Source organism: Euwallacea fornicatus, chromosome 30 (genome assembly GCF_040115645.1).
Source record: "Euwallacea fornicatus isolate EFF26 chromosome 30, ASM4011564v1, whole genome shotgun sequence".
Lineage (NCBI taxonomy): Eukaryota > Metazoa > Arthropoda > Insecta > Coleoptera > Curculionidae > Euwallacea > Euwallacea fornicatus.
Genome location: NC_089570.1, coordinates 365,440 through 387,065, shown reverse-complemented (window position 1 = coordinate 387,065; position 21,626 = coordinate 365,440). Strand labels below are relative to the sequence as shown.

Sequence of the window (21,626 nt, the reverse complement as noted above, 5' to 3'; positions counted from 1 at the left end):
TAAAGAAAATGGGTTATATTACAACACTACACTACTATTGAAATTATCACAATTATTTATCATTTGATCACTTGTTGGCTTATTACAATTGCAACTGACCATAATAGAATAAACAAATAGTTTCTAAATCAAATAAATAAGGCAAGAAAAAAAAACTATTAACTCACAACAATAATTAGGCTAGTAATAGCCCTAGTTTAGCAATAATGGCCTAATAAATTATTATTTACAACTCAATATCACCAAAACAACCTGATTCCTCTTTACGCATTGTGTTGCAGTCTCAATATAATCCTATTTACCGTTCTTTTTGGCGAACTATTTTTGCCGCAAAATGCACAATCGTATTAGAAAGCTCCACAGTTAGGCGATATTTCAATGTGCAATAGGCCAGAATTCTAAACAATAATAGATAGGCAATGATGATGGAAAATTGGACTCGGGGGTCTTCCCCAAGCATTCCCATGTCTTTCAGAAGGAGCTAAATTAAAAAATTGTTTATAATACGAAAAATTCTACTTTAAAACAATAAGTATCTACCTCGGGGTTCCTATAGTGACAATAGATCTCGTCACAATCCATCAGGTCTCTTTTGCTGAATAAGGTGGCGCTAAACCCGACCACTCCGAACCTCAAGTAACTAAAACTGATAATAACTTTCATAAAAGGCTCAATGGCCGCCCTATAACCCATCCCGTAGCAGGCCAGGGCCAGTAATGGAGCCAGTGCCGAGGAACCCACCACTGAACCATTCTAAACCGAACATATTTAATTTTTTTCCCATTTGCTTATTGTCGGAAAACTTACAGTAATACTAAATATGGATCCTATAAGGTATCCCAGTCCCTGTGAGGTGACACCAATCGCCAGGGACATTGCTGCAAACCAAAGAAATCGATACAAGTCCATAGGTTGATCCGTTAGAAAATATACAATCGTTATGAACATTATGCTAAATATGATCTGAAAAGAATTGGGGTCGAGAAGAACATTACATGTATGAGGTTTTTTAATACCATCAGTGGTAATGAAGCCAGAGTGAACGACATGTAATAAGCCTTTAAACTGTACCATCTATTGAAGTACTCTCGCTCCATCAATTTTAGCTCAATGGGAACTGCAAACCTTTTATTTTAGATTAAAATGTCTTGTTGCTCAGGATAACTTACACACTAATACTGGCACCATCACGTACGTGTACATAAAAAACACATTAATGCTGAGAATGTATTTGAACATTGCCATGGTCTGAGAAGCATCGTTGCCCAGTTTAAAAAAAATGCTCCCGATCAAGAGGCCCGATGCCAAATGATGTAGAAACTGGATGAGGATCACGCTGTGGTTCCTGCTCATCTGCAAAAACGTCCTCGACAAGAGGATGCCCAGCTGATTCCAAACTGAATGGGGGAAAATGATCTCGTCTTGAAGTTGATCGGTATAGATCTCGCATATATCCATTTCTCTGACGGGCATACATGGTTCTTTGTTAGCTTTCAGGCTCATCATGTTCATCTTTCCATTCTGAATCATCCCGCTTAAAGTGTTCACCATTTCCGGATTGGACTGGATGACTTCTATAACTGAATGCAGATATTAATGTGATAACAATTACGTGGCATCATATCGAATTAAAGGTGTTTCAATGCCGGCATTGAGCTGATAATTTGCAAATTTGTTAAATTGGGAATGAAAAACCGAAAACATTTGGTGATTCTACACGTTTTTAGAGGTATTGGCGAGGAACGGTATATAGTATGATTAATCTGCTTTGTCGAGTTCTTTTGATACGCTTCGTCCTTTACGCATATTTTTTCTATTATTCGATAAATTAACCGCGTAAGTTCTCTCCCACATTTTTCTCTACGTAAAAACTCAAAATCTTCTCTTGCAGAAAGAAGGTTTTCAGCTACGAGGGCCATTTTATTAACCTACAACATTTGCACATTGTTCCAGGCCTTCAAATGGTCTTTAAGACAACCGATTTATGCCAAAGGTGCTAGTGGTTTCTCGTTAATCAATTTTCATATACAATTTTTCATAAAAATGTTTTAAACACAACACTATCCTCCTATTGCACGGGTAGCGATGTCACGATGATAGGGTATCAAAGGTTCGTGTGACAACAGTGGGAGAAAACGCTAATTCTGTAGGACAACATGAGGGAATATCAAAACTTTTCATGACTTTCTCTCCTAATACTTACTATAATCTGCAGGAGTGTAAGTTGGCGGGCAAGCGCACCCAGATTCAGCTAAGAAAGGAACCAAACTCGTCGGAGTGCCATTGTACACGCAATATCCTCTGGCAAGAACGTAAACCTGCAATTAAACGCTTACTGACAGACCTCATTAAACTGCTATCTAAGCACATGGAATGATTTTAAATGTGGAGTTTCGGCGTCTCAAGGGTACGGGGAAAATGGTTTTCTCAAAAAATAATGCTAAAAGTCGCAATAAATCGCATAAAATACAGAAAGTCTGCATAAATAAAAAGAAGTTTTAACGTCTTTAAGTGAGTGCTCTAAATTGGACACGGAAAACAAACCGAACACTGACCTGATCAAAATTCTGGAATAGCGAGGCTGGTGGTTGATGTACAGTGCAAATGACCGTTCTGCCTTGCTTGGTGATTTTTTGCAACAATTCCATGCACTGCTTGATCGCGACATTATCCAGACCTCTATTAAAATACAATTTAATGATAAAACTGGGCAGAAGAGAGGCGTTTAATTATTACGATGTGGGCTCGTCCAGAAATATCACGGGGGGATTGTTCACCAGCTCCAAAGCCACTGCAAGTCTTTTGCGTTGACCACCCGAGAGGAATTCGCTGCGAGTTTGATAGCACTTTTCCAAGCCTAGAAGTTGAATTACTTCTAAAACCTACAAATCGGTTTAACTTTGAGGGTAGAATGGGATGAAAAACGAATAACACTTACCGCAGCCGTTCTTTCCGACTCCAATACATCGGCTTCCAGTTTGAGACGAGCTGCATACATCATGGCTTCCTCGACTGTAAGTCGGGGCTGGACAACGTCCTCTTGCATGATGTAGGCTGCCATTTTGTTGAACATTTTCATTATCCTGGGACGTTCATTTACCTTGATACTCCCCTTAACACCGGCAGTCCTGCAAAGGAAATATAAAGATCTTGTAAGGCAACAAACAAGCTCGATGGTTTATGACGTTCTCCATTCGTAAGATGAATAATTTATAGGACCGTAAGGAAAAACGCCAGATTGGATATGACGATGTGGACTTCTCAGCGTTCCCTCTTAGGGCCCCAAGTGCGTGCATATGTCCCATATTCAGATTCAATCATTTTTGTTTGAGGTTTGAGTGTGTAACATTAGAGAGTTATTCTCCATTTAAATTTGTCGCAATATCGATTTAAACGTTGAGCAGATATTTAAATCGAAATTGATGTGGAGATACCGGGGGAGCGTCGAACGAAACCTGAGGGGTAGAATTGTTTATCAGTTCATTTTTCAATTTGCTTAACAGCACCGTTTCTTATGTGGATAACTCAAAAATTTACGATCCTTTTGTTTCGTCCTTACGGAAAAAAGCAAAAAGCAGGTGGGGTTATCCTCAACCCTTAAAAGTTATTATGACGGATTACTTTCGGCGTATTAGATTACACGACTCACGAGGGCCCTCGCAGTAGAGCTTCTGTGCGGAAAGGGCAAATTTCGATTTTTACAAACACATGCAAAAATCAACTGCCTGCGATTACTCGAACGAAACACCAGCTCTTCCTATCAATTTTGCAATAATAATTAGCACATTTAATTTTTTTTAAATTAAATCGACTAGGGCAAAAGCCACGTCTGATTGCCCGGAAAAGTGAAGCAATTACCTACTTACACATATCCCGCCAGTATGTTCAACAAGGTGCTTTTTCCAGCCCCCGAGGGGCCCATGATGGCAGTCAGCTCTCCTGATAGGAATTTGCCATTGATCAACTTCAATATCTGCCTCCACCCTGCAAGAGATAAATGTTAGGAGCGACCCTCTCAACATGTCTTACGTGATAATTCTTTGGAGTGATGCGTGTGTGAATAATTTTGCCGCGGCTTGGAAGCGTTGTGGGCCCCGATGCGACTCTTTTAGCTTTGAGTTATCCAAAACGTTGAAAACTTAGAGGGAAACATTAAAATTCTACGGCAAAAAGGATTAAACGGGCACGTTGCGACATTCGACGACCTGACTGGCAGAAACCGCCAGTGATAAATAATTGCTATTGTTGCAACAAACTTCGAGATTTCCCTTGCTAATTGCTTTAACCCAATGCTTGATCAGTCTATACTTCGTATGCTAGAACGGATTTAATTTAATCAAGCTCCAAGTGAAAAGATGTATTATCACCTAATTACCTGTCGCAACACATGGCGGCATTATTGTCCATTAAGGCCATTAAAAAGTTAAATAATTAATTACGAAGGAAACGACATTAATTGGGTTTGCAGATATTTCTTTAATGTTCGCAAACGAGGCTAATGAAGGTAATGACCGCTGTATCTCGAAAATTAAAAGAGACATAGCTGCTGTAGACACATAGGGCTTCCCGAGATCGTTAATTTTAGATAATTTTTAAGGCGATCTCTCTACGGAGTCCTGAGATATTTTTAAAATTTTTAGGTGAAAATTAGGCGCAGCGTCCGCCCGTGCCGAAAGGTGAATTCGGGCCTCGCACCGGCTCTGGCTGGTTCGGTTAGCGAGGTCCTGGAGCTCGCGAAATGCCCCTTTTCTCCCGAGAACGTATTCAAAATTCGTCGAGGGATCACGATTACCATCCGGCTTCTGCTGCAAGCCTGCGGGGCGCATCGAAACCATTAATTTGCCGTATACTTTTTAATGCGGATTTCTCTGAAAATCTACCAAAACGCGGCGTTTTCGCCAATTTTCCACGGCTAATAGTAAGTCGTCTCACGTATTCGCGCAGTCTATTTTTACCCCTGATCGCAGCAACAACAATTTAATATTCACCAGAACAATCCCATAAAGCGGCATTTATTAATAAATTAGTACAAGTCGCGGTTACGGTGGACTCGAGGAAACCTTCACATCGCAGTGACGAAATCACTTTCACGTAAAATAGCAAAACGGCCCTTTACGTAACGCTAAACTACCTGAACGGTGAAAGTAAGCAGATGTAACGTATTTCGATATCAACCAGCACGGAGCGCCACGGGAGATCCAAAGAAATTCTGGGGCCCCCTAAGTCAGGCCCACACAGAGATTTCTTAGGGGAATTTAGCATTTAAATTAATTTTAGCGACTTTTAACCGTAACACTAATTGACTTTAACGCACATTTTCGCATCCGGGGCCCGTGTAATGCATAACTTATGTCTATGGGGACCTACACGGGTCTTCTAGGCGGCCCCGGTGCCTGAAAAGTATGATAATGCCGGGATTTAGTATTCAAGTGTCTTTCAACCATATCACCGACTAACAGGGAAAAATAAAGAGCAGACATGCATTTCGTCTCATTGTGCAGCATGGTAGAATGCACGGCTGCTGCAGAATCAAAACCGGGTCACAAAAGGTCGAGAACTATCATTAATCCCGAGTAACCAAATTCCGTTACTGCAATGGTCACGGTCAATCGCAGGTTGTTTATTTGGTAATTTTCACTTGGAAACGTTAGTTCAAGATTTGTGTGCCTACAAATCGATCTCAAACACTTACCGGTACCGCCATAGCTCTCCCTCACGGAATAACTCAAATCCTGGAATTCGATGTCGACGGGAGATCTCCTGCAGACTCTTTGCTTTAAGGGTTGGTTAAGTGCCAGAGGATCTTGTTCCTCCATCTTCTCACCGGTGAAACCTGAACGACCTATCGATTAAATCGGCTCGCACATTTACGCCACGGTACCGCCAACGCCAAAGTTTACTTTCTTCACTGATACGAACTGACTGTGGAACTTTCGTGAAAGTAGCACACGGTACCGTGGTACTACTTCTGCGTCCGATGTGATACGGGATAATGGGAGTTTCGACGATATTTCGCCGGTCATCGGAGGGGCTAATTGGCGTATACGGATGGATGCGCACAGCTGCTTTCTCTTTTGTCTTTTCTTCCTCGAATTTGTCAATTATTGAGCATGGAACGGAGAAGAGAAAAATATTGAATTTGAGCCTTTCGCGCTAGAGCGACGTTGACGCTCGACTCGGGCGAATGTGCTCAAAAGTAGAATGGCTGAAATTGAGGGTGCAGAGGCCTCAGAAAAGGAATGGGATCAGAAAGCTTCGTGTCGTGTTTTCGTTGAGGACTAACGAACAAAGTCGAAACACGCGCAGAAGATGTTATCGGTCTTCGAAAGAGCTCAAGTTACGTTAAATTTTGCCATTACGTCTGGCACATCCCGGACGAATATTAAAGAATCTGCAGGTTAATGGTCCATGTTGTTAATTGATATTCCAAAGGTGCAAATGCTCAATTGCAACAACCGTTTCGACAAAGAAGCTTTAAGTTAAATAAAGCGTTTCGCTTCATCTCTGCCTCTCGGGAAAGTTAATTTTTGCGACCTGACTGCACACGTTTTAAATTTCCAATTTCCGAACATGTCCCTACTGAATTGCCAAATCAAACGCGAATTGAACTGTTTATGGGCTCGTGTAAATGCTCCGCTTTAAATTAGAACTTCTAATTTTAACCATGAGCTCGGATCTCCTTATTGGTTCTCCGCCGATGGCTGTTCTCTGTCTACCAAAGTTTTTTCTCATATTCGTGGATGGTCAGGTTTCCACTGGGCAATAATTTATTGTTTTCCCTTGATCACCATCAGACAGAAACAAAACTGTATTTGCCACCAACAAACATGCTCTAACGTGCGATCGCCCCATTCGAAGCACGGGCGTTGCAATCCGTGTTTTGTTCCACATTAACACGTTTCGGCTTAAAAACGTCGATTTTTTACTTATTTTAACACTCCACTCCATTTGCCTAATAAGCCAAATAATTGCCCATACCTCTGGTTCCCTCTTTTTATGAGGTTTTTCCATTACGTGCGACGCCCCGCAAAATGTTCCTTTTCAGCTATTTGGGGTTTTGACCTTACAAGGATATTTAGCCGTAGTTGAACCAGTTAAAGAATAAATTTAACACGGCCACTCCAAACGCCGATGAATATGATAAAATATTGGTGAACTTTGATGACCCGAAGATGACGCGAATACGCAATGAGAATTCACAACGTCGCCGTCCTTAAATCGAGAATTTTCAATGGGAAAAAAGCGCTAAAACGATTTTCAACAAACCGAACTTGGCCCTGTGGCACCGTATTTTCAACGAAAGTTCTTTGCCTTCAAATAATAGAAGGTGATGCGCTATTCATGGCGCATTACGTAATTAAAAGGCCTTTGTGACTTGCGGAACGGGCACTAAAACGAGCCTTCTCCAACTGCCTGAAAGGAAAGAGGAAAATGTCCTTTCTCACATTTTTCAATTAGTCTAAAACTACATGTAATAATTGGTTTAAGTTCTCGAGTCTACCTACGGCTATAATGCTGATGGCAAGGGACTTATCATTGGGGATTTGTCTGCCCGTATAAATGGTCAGTAGGGTTAAACGGAGCACGGAAAATATCCTACTGATTTTTGGGGGCCAATTAGTTAAGTGGAAATGAATCTTAAAAATAACCTTTCTCATTACGTTAATTTGGCTGTAAGTGAAGTGATTATTAACCCTCGACCGACTTAAGCACCTCGGTAAATGCGCCCTTAACGTGGTTTATTTAATTAAAATATAGTTACATCCTTGAAGCTGAATCTGCTTCCAGTGCCAGTTGTGGTTTAATTGATTTTCGGGACACGCTGTAGTAGCCACGTCCACGTTTGGTTATTTATGTGCGTTGCAGGTCTTAAATCTGAATTGATTTTTTTTTCATCATATTACCAAGATTTCACAATTTCTCTCCTCAACTAGATGGACACGTAATTTCTTTGAGCTCAAAGATTCAGCGACTGAGATTTTTCCACTCGCACGCATCTCGTTCTTGTTAGAATTCCCACGACAAATGGGAAAATGGTCAAATTGTGAGGAGACCACCTTCGAGAATAGAAACTATCAAGATTTATCCGAAGTTCGCCCCTCGTAAAAGTGCAGGTCGACGCAAAAAGGATCCATGCCTCCGACGCAATACCTTGTGGCGTTCCATTCGCTCTATATAAAAGGGGGAAAAACCGCCCCGACTGAGCCAATTGTTGCGGTGCAAGACGCCAACGAAACCCACCGAAAAAACATGAAGTTTTTTTGTTTAGGGGTCGTCTTGCTCGCCTTTTGCGTTGTTTGTGAGGTGTTGAGTGACTACAGTGAATCCACACGTAAGTCTCGTTTGGCTGTAAGTTGTCGCGAGGAATTTCCATTGAATATGTTAAAGTGGCAACGTAAGCTTTGCCTGCAGACGTTCCCATCACCTGTACATATCGGCATGAAACTTGCGTGTTTTTGATGTTGTGTAAATAAATCGCGAATTTCCCGATGTGAATTTACATTCGAAAAAGGGGATCGTTAACATGTGACTGCTAATCGTAACAGAAGAGACGTTTGCCGAAAGGAGAACTGTGGCGAGACTTAGCTCAGAATTCACAGATTTTTTGCATGCAAAAATACACGTCGCTTCACGTGAAGATCGTTCTCCATCGGTAAAAAATGCCCTGATCAAATCCGTTCTAGACCCGCATGAAAAAACGCATTATTCATAATGGACTTCACCTATTCGAAATCGCAAATATAGGTAATTCTTCAGCGGCTTTGTGTATGAATTAGGCTTTGTCGAATCCACATGAGCGTCGAAATTGGCGCGGATAAAAACGAAAAGTGCCCAGCTGTAGGACGATAATGCCAAAATTTCATTATGTACCTAATTACATTAATATTCTTTCGCCGCGAGCAATAATTGCTTATATTGCTTCATGCGAGGGCTTGTTTGGCAAACAATATGATTACTCTTTTTGATTTCGGCGTTGTTCGCGTACGCGCTTTTTTCCATATTCTAGAGTGGGTTTTACCAAGTTTACATTTGTGTGTCGAGACAAATATTGCTTAATTTCTTACAGTGCCTTCCAAAGGAATCAGGAATCGCGCTCAACGCACCATGAGAGTCAATATGCGAGTGGGCAAGAGGTTCGGAGATCCCGAATACGACGAGGAAGGTATATCAAACCTTAATTTTGCTTCAAGAAAGTTTCTTAAACGAGAGTTAAGACTGTATAAGGACCGAGAACTTTTGAAAACCACATAAAAAAACATTTCAACTCCTAAGGAAACTTAAAAAATGGCATAAATTTTTTAGCCCCCAAAAGGCGGTTTCGCCCCATAACTCGCATAGGAAAACGCACTTTTGATTCAACAGAACAAAACACTGATCGAGACACTTATTATCCACCACACACTGATACAACAACCGACTCTCTTTATGAAGGTATTTACACGAAGTGATATCGCTGATAAACAATCGGTCACAAGCACTTTGGTTTTAGCCGATAAATGGGGCTTCATGCGTGGATTTTTAAACCCAGATGGAAGACTTAGATTCGTTTTTCCGCTAGGTAAATGCAACGGACAATCGGAAAATTTCTCCCTTCAGCCTCACCCTGAGACTGACCCTAACAAACCTGGTACTGTGAGAATTCCTGCGGAAAACCATAAATTAACCTTATGTGGGTTTTCAGAAGTGACTTTCGAGGCCCCAAAACGAAAGCTTCGCATGGTAATGCGCACGGGGAAAAGAAACGAACAGAGCACACTACAATCTACACAAAACACATTAAAACCAGACATTAGTATTCAAAACGATGATATTTTCTCGGATATCCTAAACCCCGCAGGTATTCACAATAAGACTCTAAAAGGAAACTTCTAATTTTAAAAAATCTGATTTTGTTATTCTTAGACCTCAAACGATCAGCACCCCAGTTCCTATTAAACCCCCGAGTAGGGAAGAACGACAAGACCTGGAGCATCTTACACAAACGCAACGACCCCAAAGCCACAGATCTGTGGTTTGGACCTCGAATAGGCCGATCAAGCCTGTCCGAAGAATATCCTTGGACGTACGTTATTTTTAACGGTAGGGTTATTTCATGATGTCTCTTATTACCCACTTTTATGACCCATCCCGAGTGTTTACACCTACTTCCCTGCTAACACTTATAGCCAATATCAAGAGAGTAAACATCGTCAAGTGGGCATCATCTCTGTTTAAATTCTTTAATAGTATTTAATCGATCAATTATTATACGAAAATAGGGTTTTATTGGGGCTACCAATCAACATCAGCAATTAGAATAATTAATTAATCGAGTTTTATCTCCTCATAAATTTTTACGATCTTCGAACTGATCCCTTCCTCCGTCAGTTTCATTACCTTTGATGTCTCGAGAGAGTTGCTCTCTATTAATGATTCTTCTTTAATTTCAGGCAACGGGGCGTCAAATTTACCATCTGCGAAGAGCAATGACTTGGACGAGCAAAGGGAGGAACCCACAGATTAACATATTAATATGAGCTCTTTATGTGTCGAGGGTCTTTGAATAAATAGGACTAAAAAATTTACTCAAAGACCCTTTCTCATCGGATGAGTATGATTTTGTCAGAGGCTGGAACATAGTTTAATGTTATTTTATTTATTTTGAAGAAACTGTGTATTATGGCAATTTCATAGTGTTTTAAATAAAAAATCATTGAGGTTCCTTTGATTAAAACTCACCTCTGTCTGCAGTCAACCGGTAAAATCTCACGTCACAAACTGGCACTGACAAAACCTTCAGAACTACTAAAAACTAAAGAAAAATTCAATCATGGCTGGAACTCCCGAACCCTCCAGTACAGATGAGCTGCAAGCCTATTACATCGAGCTCAAAAAAGATTCAATGTGTTACAAATTAGATCACAACCGGAGTGAGCAAATTGCCGGAGGCGAAATACCCAACCCCCTGCACAAACAATTCGGGCTGATGTTGGCCAAACTCGATGAGACCCTTGGTAGGTATAACAACCCACCCATATGACGACACTAAACTAACACTCCACAGTGAAGGAAAGTAAAGACTCAGAAAAATACCTAATAATCCTTTCAATGAAGGCCTCGATTATCTACGAAAAGGCAAAAATCCTGTTAATACACGACTTCCTAGATGAAAGCAAAGATCTGCTGTACGAGGCTCTTAACCTTATAAGGGATCATTCGGATCACCCTAAGGTGGCCTTTCTACATATGCGCATAGTTAACCACCTGAGTCACATCTTGTTAAGGCTCGGACACCTTGAACAAGCGGAGCAACTTCTTTTAAGGGTTATTGAGAAGGGCGAAAAGTGTAACCCTGAAGTTTTTAGGTGCTAAAATCATCTGCCAAGGAACAATATTTAAAGTGAAGTATCTTGCAGCACTGACGACTTATTTATGAACACCAAAGAAAGCCCGAAGACGTGCTCCTCAAAACTCTCAAGTCTTGTAATCAGTAACATGCAAATGCTGTCTTGGATATATATCCGAATAGGAAAAGACACCAACGCCAATCTCAAGTTGCAACATGATATACTTCAGAAAGAAATGGATACTGCTGAAAGGGATGTTCTTAGATGGGCAGAGTCATGTTTTCAATTGGGAAGCATGTTTGTTAGAGGAGGGGATTGGCCAAATGCTGCGTACGTATCAAAGGAAGAAACAATCCCAATTTATGCTAAATTTATTTCTCCTAGTTTTCTCTTAGCCTTAAAGACTTAATTCAGTATTGAATAGGATTTAAAATCACATCAAGAAGGTCATCAGGATTTGGTCTCTTTGCCACTCCCCATACTGGCAAATTACTCTCTAAAATTGCCATTTCGGTTACTGGACCAATGGCAATAAACTAAAATTTTTTAACGAGACTCTGACTATATGGTCTAGTTTTGTTTATTTAAAGTGCAAATCGAGAGTATCTTACCTTGATTTCCTTTAAATCTATTGGCAACCTCCTCAAATGCTCAATAGAACTGTAAAATCCTGACGGGCTAAAGAAAGCTACATATTCTGGGATTAACTGAAAGTTTTGAGTAGCTTCAGCTAAATCATGTCCAATTTTATTGTTTACAACTGAATCATAAACTTCCAAGCATTCAACTCCTATGCCTCCCTTCTCTAATTCAAGATTTATTGTGTCAGATTTTAAATTACCATGTGGAATAAGGAATGGTTTAGCACAGAGGGGCTTATCTGTAAATGTATAATAACTATTAAATGATTGAATTTTTAGCACAAAACAAGTGTCTTGAGTAGTCATCCCATCTACTTACATTCCAATATTAATTTCGATAGAGTTAAACCATTTCCTGTATCCCTGCCCCTGCAATCCATTCCCAATTTCTCTAGGGCATCCCTATATGTAGCTTCTCCGACAACAAAGTTAAACTTTGATTTCCATGCTTTCACGCTCTTTGAAAATGCACACATATGCACTGCCTGTACACACCTGGGACTGGACAAAATTATCCCACTGTAATCGTCATAATTTTCCACTTTTTCCAACAATTTATCCAAATTTTTGAATTCGAAATCTAGTGTTTTGACTTGCCTAACCTCAAAATTTTTGGATTTGAGAAGAGCTTCGTATTTGTCTTGGTGGCTATTTGGGCCTTGTGCCTTTAAGAGTAATATAGTGTTTTTGGCCAGCATTGTCTATATCTCAAACATTTACTTGCTGTTAATTCGCAGTTATAATTAAAAATTATTATTAAAAAAACATAAACAATGTAAAGGTCAAAGTTGAGAGTAGAAGTTTTCCGGATGTTGCCCTGTTTCAAAGAAAGTTACAGAGCTAGGGAAAATTGCTAAATATTTTCATACATTTTCAGATCTAAAATCAAGAATGACGGAAGAATTAATATTTATGTAAGCGTATATTAATTGTCCGTTTTTCATATGATACTGATTTTAAGGAAAATACTTTTTATTTAAGAAATAACTGGAATCCCTAAAATATAATTTCGTTGCAAATTTGGCAACCTCGCCTTAATCCAAGTGATTTTAAGCATGCTCATACTTTCTATACGAATGTCGACATCCGACGTTATCCTAATTATGCTCGAATTGCAAAACTATATATATATATATATATATATATATATATATATATATGTAGCGTTGTTGGAAGGGAACATAACAACGCTGAAAAAAAATTATAATTAACCTGGATTTCGTAGTTATCATCTAACAGCTGCCGAAAGCATTTTGAGCCCTTTAGAAGCCGCTCTTGTGCCTAATCCAGAAGTGTACGCACTCCAGGCTGATTTGGCGCGAACTTGGATTTTCTACGGATTGCAACTTTTTAGAATTAGCAGAAAAAACAACATTCAGTCAGGCACTGAAGCGGACACATTCAAAAATTTAAATAAATGTGATGGTAATTTGCTAACATTTTTAACAATTGTTGAATATTCTTGACAAATGACGAACGATGAGAAATGCTTCAGTAAACCATTACAACTTTCTTTTAATTATTTTCAGGGGATGATGCTGCCGAATTGTCAGCAACTCCCCTTTCGTACGAAACCCCAATGATATTCTCTTTTCAAAGTCTAAATATAGAATCGCACGAATACGTACCGACCTCCGTCATAACCAGTGTTGAAGAGGCAAAATGCCTTTTTGCTTATACACAGAAATGGATTAAAAGAGCGCGTCTCTTTTATACTTTGCGGGATTATCCTTTGCAATATGTAAACCTTAGTCTAGATGAAAGCGAGTTGTACAGGTACCGATTTTGAACGAGATTTTGTAGTAAAGTTGGTTAAAAAAGATTATTAATTTTAGATTTATGGCGTTCTATGAAGAAGACTTAGATTCTCAATATGCCGTACAAAAAAGACGGTATGACGCTCTGGAAATGCTGAGCAGTATTCTAAAAGAACTCAGACCAAATTGTTACGTGGCTGTTAATATGGAGCTCATGAAGGAGTTGGTAGAAGTCCAGATGGAATTGATGAATTTGAATTTGAAAAAACTTTATTCTCCTCCTCAAGGTTCTTATATTCATTAAAAAAAAAAGGTAGTAAATGTAATTTTGCAGGGCTTGGATGGAATGCCAATGAAGATATTTTAAAGAGAAAAATCGGGGCATTCGCATCAATTTACAAGCAATTAGAAAATGTAACTTTGTTTTTGAATATTAACGATGGAGATGTGCTAACGAAAGGAGCTGAAATTCCTGAAATTCATGATGAGGCGGAGTTCGGTGCGAGAAACCAAGAAGTCTCCCCAGATATTTCTTGGTTTCTCCCGACAGACGGGTGTTAAAAAAGGTGATGAGAAGCCAACAATTCCACTGCCTGAGTCTCAACCATTGGACTAGAACAACAATTTACATTTCGTAATAAAAGTGATCATTTCTTAAAATTAACACACTTTATGTGAATGATGGTATTACGACAATAAAATGATATTCATTATTACAGAAAATAACATTTCCGAATTTATTACATTATTTATTTACATTACATTTATATCATAAATGTAATGTAAGTGAACATAAGAACGTATGAGAAATGACGTAACTATAACAATACAATCGATAATTATTAAATAGTTGGTGGAAAATATAATTAAATCGCATCAAAAACTATTAACAACGTTATAGGCAAAAAAAGCATACACATTACAGTAAAAATCATGACACTAGATGGATGGCAAAATCAAGCGAAATTAACATGTAATGCTTTTGGTAAACAAACTAGACACATTTTAGTATAACGCTTTAAATCTTAAAAATTCTAAACTTCATCGATTTCAAAGTCGAATTTATAAACTCCATCCTGAGTTTTGAAATGGAAGTTGGATTTGACGTTGTGTATCACCTGGGGTCGTGATTTTGTCTGTGGAACTTTCTGGCAATAAGTCATACGTACAATGCCTACTTACTAAAAGAACCACGGTATCTGTGCCTTCTTCTAGCATTGGACGACTTTCGTTAACTACACGTTGGCATTCTATAAATTTACTTAACTGAAAATCTATAATTTGCTCAGTAAAACTTACCTCAGACTCAGCTGCCTGATCAATCCTATCAAGAAATGCTTGTCTTGAGTCTGAAAGACAATTTTGTTTATATAGACATTTAAAGCGATAAATAATTGTTGCAACTAACCAGGTTCTGCACACAAAACCAAAACATCCTTCTCCTCCATGTCTCGACACTTCTTCCTAAACTCAGCGACGAGTTCCATAAAGTTGTCCCAAAATGTGCCACTTTTTTCGTTCATGTCAAGGACAGTCTGAAAATTGCAACGAAGATTTTTATTATCTGAGATTAAGGTTGCTTCAAACAACCTTGACTCTGTTGTATATTCGTTCCGCTTCGGTGCGAATGGTCTCAGTCTTCTTGGCGAAAATATCGGAATCCTCAGCAGACATGACCCACTCTGAGACATTTCCCACGTACTTTCGCAACCTTCGAATGGTGTCTAAAACATGAGGATGCTTTTTAAACATCAAAAGATCCAGATGTTTGTCAAACTTCCAAAAATCTTTAATGTTTTTTATAGCCTCGTCCGGCATGGCTATATCTAGCCCAAGAGAGTTTTTTATTTGGGTGTCCCAAGTGACCAATTCGGCCTCCTTCTTCAGACGGTTCAAGCGCCATCTTTTAGACTCGATGTCTTGGGTATACAAAATTTCCTTAACATCCTCTGGGGTTTTTCCAATATCCATAATCACCTCTAGATTGGCTTGAACGGGGGTTTGGGTTCCACTAATCAACAGGTTTTTGGTTTCTAATGCGGCTTTGGCCACTTTTTCGTCGTAGAGAGCTCTCTGGTACTCGTCTTTATGAGTCAAAGGCCACTGAAGTACTTGATGTATTTTAACACAGCATAATTTGCCTGAAGGTAGTTTAACAGGCAGCACGTCGTCTTTGCTGGCACGGCGTGTTTCGACAGGTTTGTCTAGTAAAGAGTTGAAACGTGTAGGTAACCACTAAAGGAAAACACCACTTACCTATGAATAATTCTGAATTCTTCTTAACATAATCTGCCTGCAAATTTTTTTCACATATAAAACAGGCTTATTTTTAGGGCACATTAAAACTTACGTATAAAATGTGGTTGTTTAACAATTGTTCGGTAACAATCATATCAGCGGTCACATTAAATTTCTTAACGATGTTTACGTTTTCGATCGGGCAGCCTTTTGGTGATTTCTGGATATTCTCTGTAGCTTCAACCAGCTCCGATCTGAGATATAAAAGAGAAACGTTATTAAATAAAAATAAAGGTACAATATTTTCTCGCTAGAAACCAAGCATGAAGGTACATTTTGGTCGTCGCGCAAACTTCTGGTAGTTCTACAAAGGCAGAAGCAATGAATGTATGAAAACATCGCACAAACTTTTAAATCTTAACAAAAGTCTGTCGGCTATTTTCATCGAATGATATTTGGGGCGCAGCAAAAAACCAAAACTCTGGTATTCACGTTTTGGTTGCAATTGTAACTACGCCCAATATTGCTTTCGAGGTGAGTGAGAACAGCAGCTAGTTCCCAACCAATCAAAGTTCTTGCTAAGGCGCGCAACAATTCGATCGTTTTCTGAGAAAAAGAAGCACGAAAGTCTGAATTAAACTGAGCGTCAGACGCAGGGGAACAGCCTTGAAATTCACCTATTTTGGCTAAATATACGTTTGTTATTTCTGCGATTAATAGCAGAAAATAACATTTCTAAATTTACTGAAAATGAACATAAAAACGCATGGAATACTACGTAAATAACCACGATTGGTAAATATAGTAAAGTGCATAACATTATAGGCAGAGAAATTACATACATTTTGTTTATCAAGCCAAGTTGAGTAAGGCAATAACTACATACTAAAAAATCAAGATACTTGCACCTTTCTTGCGATTTGACCAGCTTCAGTTAGCTCCTCTGAGAGCACTCTACAAATTCACTCGACCTGCTACATAATTTACTCAACACGACATAGCTCAAGTTTAAACTCCTCGTCGATCCTGTATTAAGTCTAAAACGCAAATCTATTGGCATTTAAAGAGATACGTAGTTGTTAAATTAACCAGCAAAAAATAACCACTTTATCTTTTGTACATCTCAATACTTCTTCTTAAAATTAGCAACAAGTAAGATGAAGACGATATTCAAGTTTTCAATTGAGCAAGATTTTGATGGTTTTCAGACATTCAACGCGACTTCGACCAACTTGCCATTTGAAAGTCAGTAACAGAAACATTTATTATATCCTCACTATTTATCCGAATGGCTAAGTTTCTTATTCCCTTGCTTTGGCATGTGACTGAGTCACCCCTTAGAATCAAATTTCATGTTTGTTTAATTTCGTCAATTTTCTGCTCTATTTTATGACAACTAATACTAATTTTTAATGCTTATCTTATCTATGAATTGACCGCAAAACATATTTGCTTACAGATTTCCGTTTTGTAACTTCTACTTCCTTTATATTCGTTATATTTCTGTGTTAAACACAAAAAATTTCAAGTAAATTGAAGTTTGCAAATTGCCATTACTTGGTAAAATCTGGAATTTTTTTTACTGTCCCACTCTACTTGGAGCTAAGGGGCAAATCACTATGTATTTTAGTATGTACCTTAGGCTAGCGCTCAGTTATTATTCCAAGAAAAGAATTAAATTTTGACTTATACATTATTGCAATGAAAAGGGTTATTGGACAGTTTAAATTAAAAACAACTTTGTAATGAATTTTTCATATTAATAAAACACTACAAGGACTAATAGCTACAAATGTCCAACTAAATATTTAACTAATCATCTAAAAGCGGCGGTGTGATAGTATTAGTTAAAAACTACTTAACATAACATCGGTTAATAACAATTAAAGAAATGGTTCACCGCCGCACTTAAACAGGAAATTGACTATTTCAATTTTTTCGCGTATCAAAAATACCTTGGCAAGTTTGAGCCCATACAGCGTCGAGGAGTTCTTGGCGGCGAATGTGCAGAACTTGTAGATTCAGCTAAGATGTTTTTGGTTTGTTGGTTTTAGTTTAAATTTAAATGGTTCATTATGAGTAATATTTTTTTGGACTTTAGAATGACTTCCTTTTAAACTGTAACTCTTAACCTTATATTATTAGATAAATAGGTAGCATGAGAATCATATGCTCCTCTTAATTGTTACTCACCTGAGGGCACAGTGGCTCTTTAAACAACTCTTGGTTTTACTGAAGGTTCTGAAATGGATAAAAAAATATCCAATATTCAAAACCCTAACAACATCCAATAACCCTTTCTTTTATGCGATTTTGTTTAACGACATGTTAATGCCAATTGCAAAACAATAAATCAAATGCAAAAAAAATGAATATAATTAATCAAAAAGCATTAATTTCTTGACACATAAACTTACTCTTTGTTGGTTTCATTATCGTTTGTGTTTTTTTCAATAGGATTTTGTTTAGGCTCTGTCTCAACTTGGTTTATTTCTTGGTTCTCCAATTCGTTTTTAGGGCTGTTTTTGGACTCCTCAACATTGCTAGAACCCTCATCAATACCCTCAACTGCTTTCTTCACTTTCTTTTCACTTTCATCTTTTGAGTCTGAAAATTATGTCTTAAGTTTCATCACAGTATATAATTATATACATACTAGTGGAGGTGTTGGATTCTCGTCTCAGTTTTTTGGCAATTGGCTCTAATGAGGTTTCTGAATGTAGAAAAATTAAGTTTTAGTTTTAAACTTATCATTAAACATGACAATGTTAATACCCCTTGATTCTGATGCAGAGCTACTAAACTTCCTGCCTCTGCCTGTGCTTTTTCTTGCACCTTCTATAACAGGTTTCCTCCTTGATACCTTTTTATCTGCAATACTTGAGGCACTTGAGGTATCAGACATCTAATAATAAAATTCACAAAGTCACCTAAGAAAGTTAGTTAAATAAGTAAATACAAACATCTAGCTCTTGGACAGATTCATCCTCATCTGCGGCAGGGTTACCATCTCCCCCTTCATTTTCAATGGCCTCCTCTATTTGCTTTACTGCATCCTCATAACCCAGTCTCTTTACATACTTTTTAACATAGCTATTTTTGTACTTTGAATAATAGGAAAGGTCTTCAGGCTTAATGGTGCCACTGAAATAATTATGCAAGATTTTTTAAAAGATTACTAGTGGAACAAAGAGTGCTTACGTTTCTTCAGTGCCATAAAATAGGACATTATATTTTCTGCCTGCCTCACTTACAATCTGTAAAGAATAAATATTAATATCTGGATTCTGGAACTTTTTATATTCTAATTTTAATTATATACAACCGTAACTTTGATATTAGTCTATGAAAGTTGCAGCAATATATTGCTGTAAAGATGAATCAGGCTTTACATATTAGTAGGCCCTTAGTTTGGCAATTATATAAAATATTTAAAAATTAATATCAATTATTTCTGTAATATATTACTTAACAATTACATGAACCCATGTTTACAATCATTTAAACTGTAGTATTATCTCATTTCACTAAAATAGGAAATTTTTAAAAGAACATATTAAGATGGCAATTCATTAAATTTAATTTCTATTGGTTCAAACACACATCCTGAATGCCTAGATCATACAGAAATCCTTCAAAATATGGTAGTAAAAGTGAATTACTAGCTGCACTAATATACGATTAAAATGTAAGTATGTGACTTAACTTATCATGAATTTCTTCTGCTACCAAGAGGTTTTCTTAACATAACGATGAATGATAATACAATGCTTAGTACTCACTTTTGCAGGCCACGGTGGATACCCCTTCACTTTGGCAAAAACTTTATCGCCAGCTTTGTAAGTGATCTTAACCATTTTCAGTGTAATATACAGGAAATTACTGTGAACTTATTTGGAGAGTATACTGCTTGAAGGACAAAGCACAAGATTGTAAATGAATGCTGGTATCACACAAAAAATATGGTATTATGGCTCGAAATATGAAGCACGAGAGGCGCAAAAAGAGTTGAAAAACTAAATAAGGAATTGATACCTGGAAAATCTAAATTGCGTCCAAATGTTAATGCAAAACAATGCTTTTTCTATTTGAAATAAACAAAAATCAAACAGTAAAACCGCTCTTTACCCCTGTTTATCACGTTGAGTTACCCCGTACCACTATTTTTCCAATCGGTTATCTTTCTCACGCATTTTATTTTCGCAATAAGTCTCTCTCTCTTTTTTCCGATAAAATGAGTCAACTGCAATAAGCTTGTTTTTTGTCCAACTAAATTTACACTTGTCTACACCAGTTTTTCTTCTGACAGTTCATATACTCTTGGAGTAATGCACACGGAATTTTAAACTAGTCCACACTTACCATGGCAACACATACACTCAGGTTTGTACTTTGTCCAACAGTTTCAGCAATTAATATTTAAATAAATATAAATTTTTCCACTATAAATTTAGATAAATTACATTGAGTTCTGTCAAATTTGTGAAAAAGAGCGATTCAGTGCGGTAGGTATAGGACAGCAGAAGTTCAGTAAAAAAGAAAAAACCTGTTGTCACTAACGTCATGAAGTTCTGTTCTTCTCATTATCCCTTTCTTTTCTCTCGTTCTTTCTCTTTTCAGTTTTCGTCCAAAAGACAGTTTTCGGCTAGTGAAACGTGTTTTTAGGTAAGTTTTTGTACTATTTCCAATAAAACATTACAATATTCCTTGAAAACGGATCCAATATTATCAAATTTCCCACATAACATTCACCCCCATCTCCTAACATCAAAAATGTCGCTCACAGACTCTCCAAGTAGCAGCATGTGGATAACTTAACCTCCAACTGAAAAATTCATTCATTTGCACAAAAAACCGTATTATTATTTGTATTCTAGAAAATGACGAACTCAAAAGGTTATCGTCGTGGTACAAGGGATTTGTTCTCGCGCAAATTCAAGAAACATGGGGTCATTCCACTGTCCACATATATGAAAGTGTATAAGATTGGAGATATTGTGGATATTAAAGGTAATGGAGCTGTGCAGAAAGGCATGCCCTACAAGGTTTACCACGGCAAGACTGGACGTGTCTTCAATGTCACCGCTCATGCTTTGGGAGTTATTGTCAATAAGCGGTAAGATTACTTTAATGTTCATTGAAATCAAATTTTCAGTCCTTTACATGAACAAATTAAATTTTTCCAAGAAATATGAAAGTTTTAAATGTACAAGTAATTTTAAGATTTTTTTTTTTGCCGAGGAAAAAATCTTCAAAAGACACCCGGCCTGTTGTTCTGGAATTTTAAGAGATTAAATTAAAATTTAATGATATAAGATTATTGTTGAGAATTTTTATAAAAATCATCTTTAGGGTCCGTGGGAAAATTATTCCCAAAAGAATCAACATTCGCATTGAACATGTCAATCACTCAAAATGCAGGCAGGATTTCCTTGAGCGAGTGAAACAAAATGAGAAACTGCGTCGTGAGGCCAAAGAAAAGAACATAAAGGTGGTTTTAAAGAGACAGCCAGCTCAGCCACAACCAGCACATATTGTGAGTGGAAAAGATGGTGCTATTGGTTTAGCGCCCATTCCTTATGAATTCATTGCTTAAAGTTTTATGAATATAGACTTTACATTTATAAATTATAAGTTCCCTTTTTCCTCCTTTTTACATTCCC

The 21,626-nt window shown here is 37.8% G+C and overlaps 6 protein-coding genes and 1 non-coding gene across 10 annotated transcripts; 3 read left to right on the top strand and 4 right to left on the bottom strand.

Moving 5' to 3' along the window:
* Positions 1 to 5,975, bottom strand: LOC136347781 (ATP-binding cassette sub-family G member 4-like). Its single transcript, XM_066298073.1, has 11 exons — positions 5,693 to 5,975; positions 3,867 to 3,984; positions 2,939 to 3,128; positions 2,737 to 2,882; positions 2,556 to 2,679; positions 2,204 to 2,318; positions 1,170 to 1,580; positions 1,017 to 1,117; positions 808 to 963; positions 541 to 753; positions 1 to 481 (listed from the first exon to the last, which is right to left on the bottom strand). Exons 1-11 carry the CDS (start codon positions 5,814 to 5,816, stop codon positions 299 to 301), a joined length of 1,881 nt encoding a protein of 626 aa, XP_066154170.1. The 5' UTR covers positions 5,817 to 5,975; the 3' UTR covers positions 1 to 298.
* Positions 5,976 to 8,006: 2,031 nt separating this feature from the next.
* LOC136347790 (uncharacterized) lies at positions 8,007 to 10,702 on the top strand. Of its 2 annotated transcripts, XM_066298089.1 has the most exons (7): positions 8,007 to 8,332; positions 9,068 to 9,163; positions 9,304 to 9,432; positions 9,491 to 9,628; positions 9,683 to 9,838; positions 9,904 to 10,080; positions 10,431 to 10,702. In XM_066298089.1, exons 1-7 carry the CDS (start codon positions 8,134 to 8,136, stop codon positions 10,502 to 10,504), a joined length of 969 nt encoding a protein of 322 aa, XP_066154186.1. In that variant the 5' UTR covers positions 8,007 to 8,133; the 3' UTR covers positions 10,505 to 10,702. The 2 variants fall into 2 exon arrangements, with proteins under 2 accessions (XP_066154186.1, XP_066154187.1); XM_066298090.1 differs by lacking the exon at positions 9,304 to 9,432 and having other exon boundaries at positions 9,560 to 9,628.
* Positions 10,703 to 10,748: 46 nt separating this feature from the next.
* LOC136347784 (KIF-binding protein-like) lies at positions 10,749 to 14,426 on the top strand. Its single transcript, XM_066298078.1, has 7 exons — positions 10,749 to 10,994; positions 11,045 to 11,345; positions 11,397 to 11,657; positions 13,194 to 13,393; positions 13,498 to 13,744; positions 13,804 to 14,012; positions 14,060 to 14,426. Exons 1-7 carry the CDS (start codon positions 10,811 to 10,813, stop codon positions 14,284 to 14,286), a joined length of 1,629 nt encoding a protein of 542 aa, XP_066154175.1. The 5' UTR covers positions 10,749 to 10,810; the 3' UTR covers positions 14,287 to 14,426.
* On the bottom strand, positions 11,681 to 12,778 carry LOC136347792 (uroporphyrinogen-III synthase-like). Its single transcript, XM_066298093.1, has 3 exons — positions 12,288 to 12,778; positions 11,939 to 12,207; positions 11,681 to 11,863 (listed from the first exon to the last, which is right to left on the bottom strand). Exons 1-3 carry the CDS (start codon positions 12,664 to 12,666, stop codon positions 11,738 to 11,740), a joined length of 774 nt encoding a protein of 257 aa, XP_066154190.1. The 5' UTR covers positions 12,667 to 12,778; the 3' UTR covers positions 11,681 to 11,737.
* Positions 14,427 to 14,435: 9 nt separating the features above from the next.
* Jasper (JIL-1 anchoring and stabilizing protein) lies at positions 14,436 to 20,357 on the bottom strand. Of its 3 annotated transcripts, none has more exons than XM_066298075.1 (13): positions 19,746 to 20,357; positions 19,165 to 19,220; positions 18,927 to 19,107; positions 18,739 to 18,868; positions 18,620 to 18,676; positions 18,381 to 18,570; positions 18,157 to 18,204; positions 16,076 to 16,217; positions 15,982 to 16,018; positions 15,316 to 15,929; positions 15,134 to 15,260; positions 15,025 to 15,074; positions 14,436 to 14,975 (listed from the first exon to the last, which is right to left on the bottom strand). In XM_066298075.1, exons 1-13 carry the CDS (start codon positions 19,818 to 19,820, stop codon positions 14,961 to 14,963), a joined length of 1,722 nt encoding a protein of 573 aa, XP_066154172.1. In that variant the 5' UTR covers positions 19,821 to 20,357; the 3' UTR covers positions 14,436 to 14,960. The 3 variants fall into 3 exon arrangements, with proteins under 3 accessions (XP_066154172.1, XP_066154171.1, XP_066154173.1); XM_066298074.1 differs by having other exon boundaries at positions 14,436 to 14,960; XM_066298076.1 differs by lacking the exon at positions 18,157 to 18,204 and having other exon boundaries at positions 14,436 to 14,960.
* Positions 16,348 to 16,481, bottom strand: LOC136348039 (small Cajal body-specific RNA 14). The gene has a single exon (XR_010733573.1). It is a non-coding gene; the product is annotated as a small Cajal body-specific RNA 14 (non-coding RNA).
* A 138-nt stretch (positions 20,358 to 20,495) lies between the features above and the next one.
* RpL21 (ribosomal protein L21) lies at positions 20,496 to 21,591 on the top strand. Its single transcript, XM_066298097.1, has 3 exons — positions 20,496 to 20,628; positions 20,841 to 21,079; positions 21,316 to 21,591. The coding sequence occupies exons 2-3, from the start codon at positions 20,844 to 20,846 to the stop codon at positions 21,557 to 21,559; spliced, it is 480 nt and encodes a 159-aa protein (XP_066154194.1). The 5' UTR covers positions 20,496 to 20,628; positions 20,841 to 20,843; the 3' UTR covers positions 21,560 to 21,591.
* Positions 21,592 to 21,626: the final 35 nt, after the last annotated feature.

Coding starts and splice junctions, on each gene's coding strand:
- Jasper (XM_066298074.1), bottom strand. CDS start 19,820: ATGGTTAAGATCACTTACAAAGCTGGCGATAAAGTTTTTGCCAAAGTG. Junction 18,571..18,619: donor AGAATCCAACACCTCCACTA/GTATGTATATAA, acceptor CATAATTTTCAG/ACTCAAAAGATGAAAGTGAA. Junction 15,075..15,133: donor GGTTTTGTGTGCAGAACCTG/GTTAGTTGCAAC, acceptor ATTGTCTTTCAG/ACTCAAGACAAGCATTTCTT.
- RpL21 (XM_066298097.1), top strand. CDS start 20,844: ATGACGAACTCAAAAGGTTATCGTCGTGGTACAAGGGATTTGTTCTCG. Junction 21,080..21,315: donor GGAGTTATTGTCAATAAGCG/GTAAGATTACTT, acceptor AATCATCTTTAG/GGTCCGTGGGAAAATTATTC.
- LOC136347781 (XM_066298073.1), bottom strand. CDS start 5,816: ATGGAGGAACAAGATCCTCTGGCACTTAACCAACCCTTAAAGCAAAGA. Junction 3,985..5,692: donor GGAGAGCTATGGCGGTACCG/GTAAGTGTTTGA, acceptor TATCTCTTGCAG/GGTGGAGGCAGATATTGAAG. Junction 3,129..3,866: donor AACATACTGGCGGGATATGT/GTAAGTAGGTAA, acceptor TTTCCTTTGCAG/GACTGCCGGTGTTAAGGGGA.
- LOC136347790 (XM_066298089.1), top strand. CDS start 8,134: ATGCCTCCGACGCAATACCTTGTGGCGTTCCATTCGCTCTATATAAAA. Junction 8,333..9,067: donor TGACTACAGTGAATCCACAC/GTAAGTCTCGTT, acceptor AATTTCTTACAG/TGCCTTCCAAAGGAATCAGG. Junction 9,839..9,903: donor GGATATCCTAAACCCCGCAG/GTATTCACAATA, acceptor TGTTATTCTTAG/ACCTCAAACGATCAGCACCC.
- LOC136347792 (XM_066298093.1), bottom strand. CDS start 12,666: ATGCTGGCCAAAAACACTATATTACTCTTAAAGGCACAAGGCCCAAAT. Junction 12,208..12,287: donor ATCGAAATTAATATTGGAAT/GTAAGTAGATGG, acceptor ATACATTTACAG/ATAAGCCCCTCTGTGCTAAA. Junction 11,864..11,938: donor TAGATTTAAAGGAAATCAAG/GTAAGATACTCT, acceptor AAAAAATTTTAG/TTTATTGCCATTGGTCCAGT.
- LOC136347784 (XM_066298078.1), top strand. CDS start 10,811: ATGGCTGGAACTCCCGAACCCTCCAGTACAGATGAGCTGCAAGCCTAT. Junction 10,995..11,044: donor CAAACTCGATGAGACCCTTG/GTAGGTATAACA, acceptor AACACTCCACAG/TGAAGGAAAGTAAAGACTCA. Junction 11,658..13,193: donor GGGGATTGGCCAAATGCTGC/GTACGTATCAAA, acceptor TGGATTTCGTAG/TTATCATCTAACAGCTGCCG.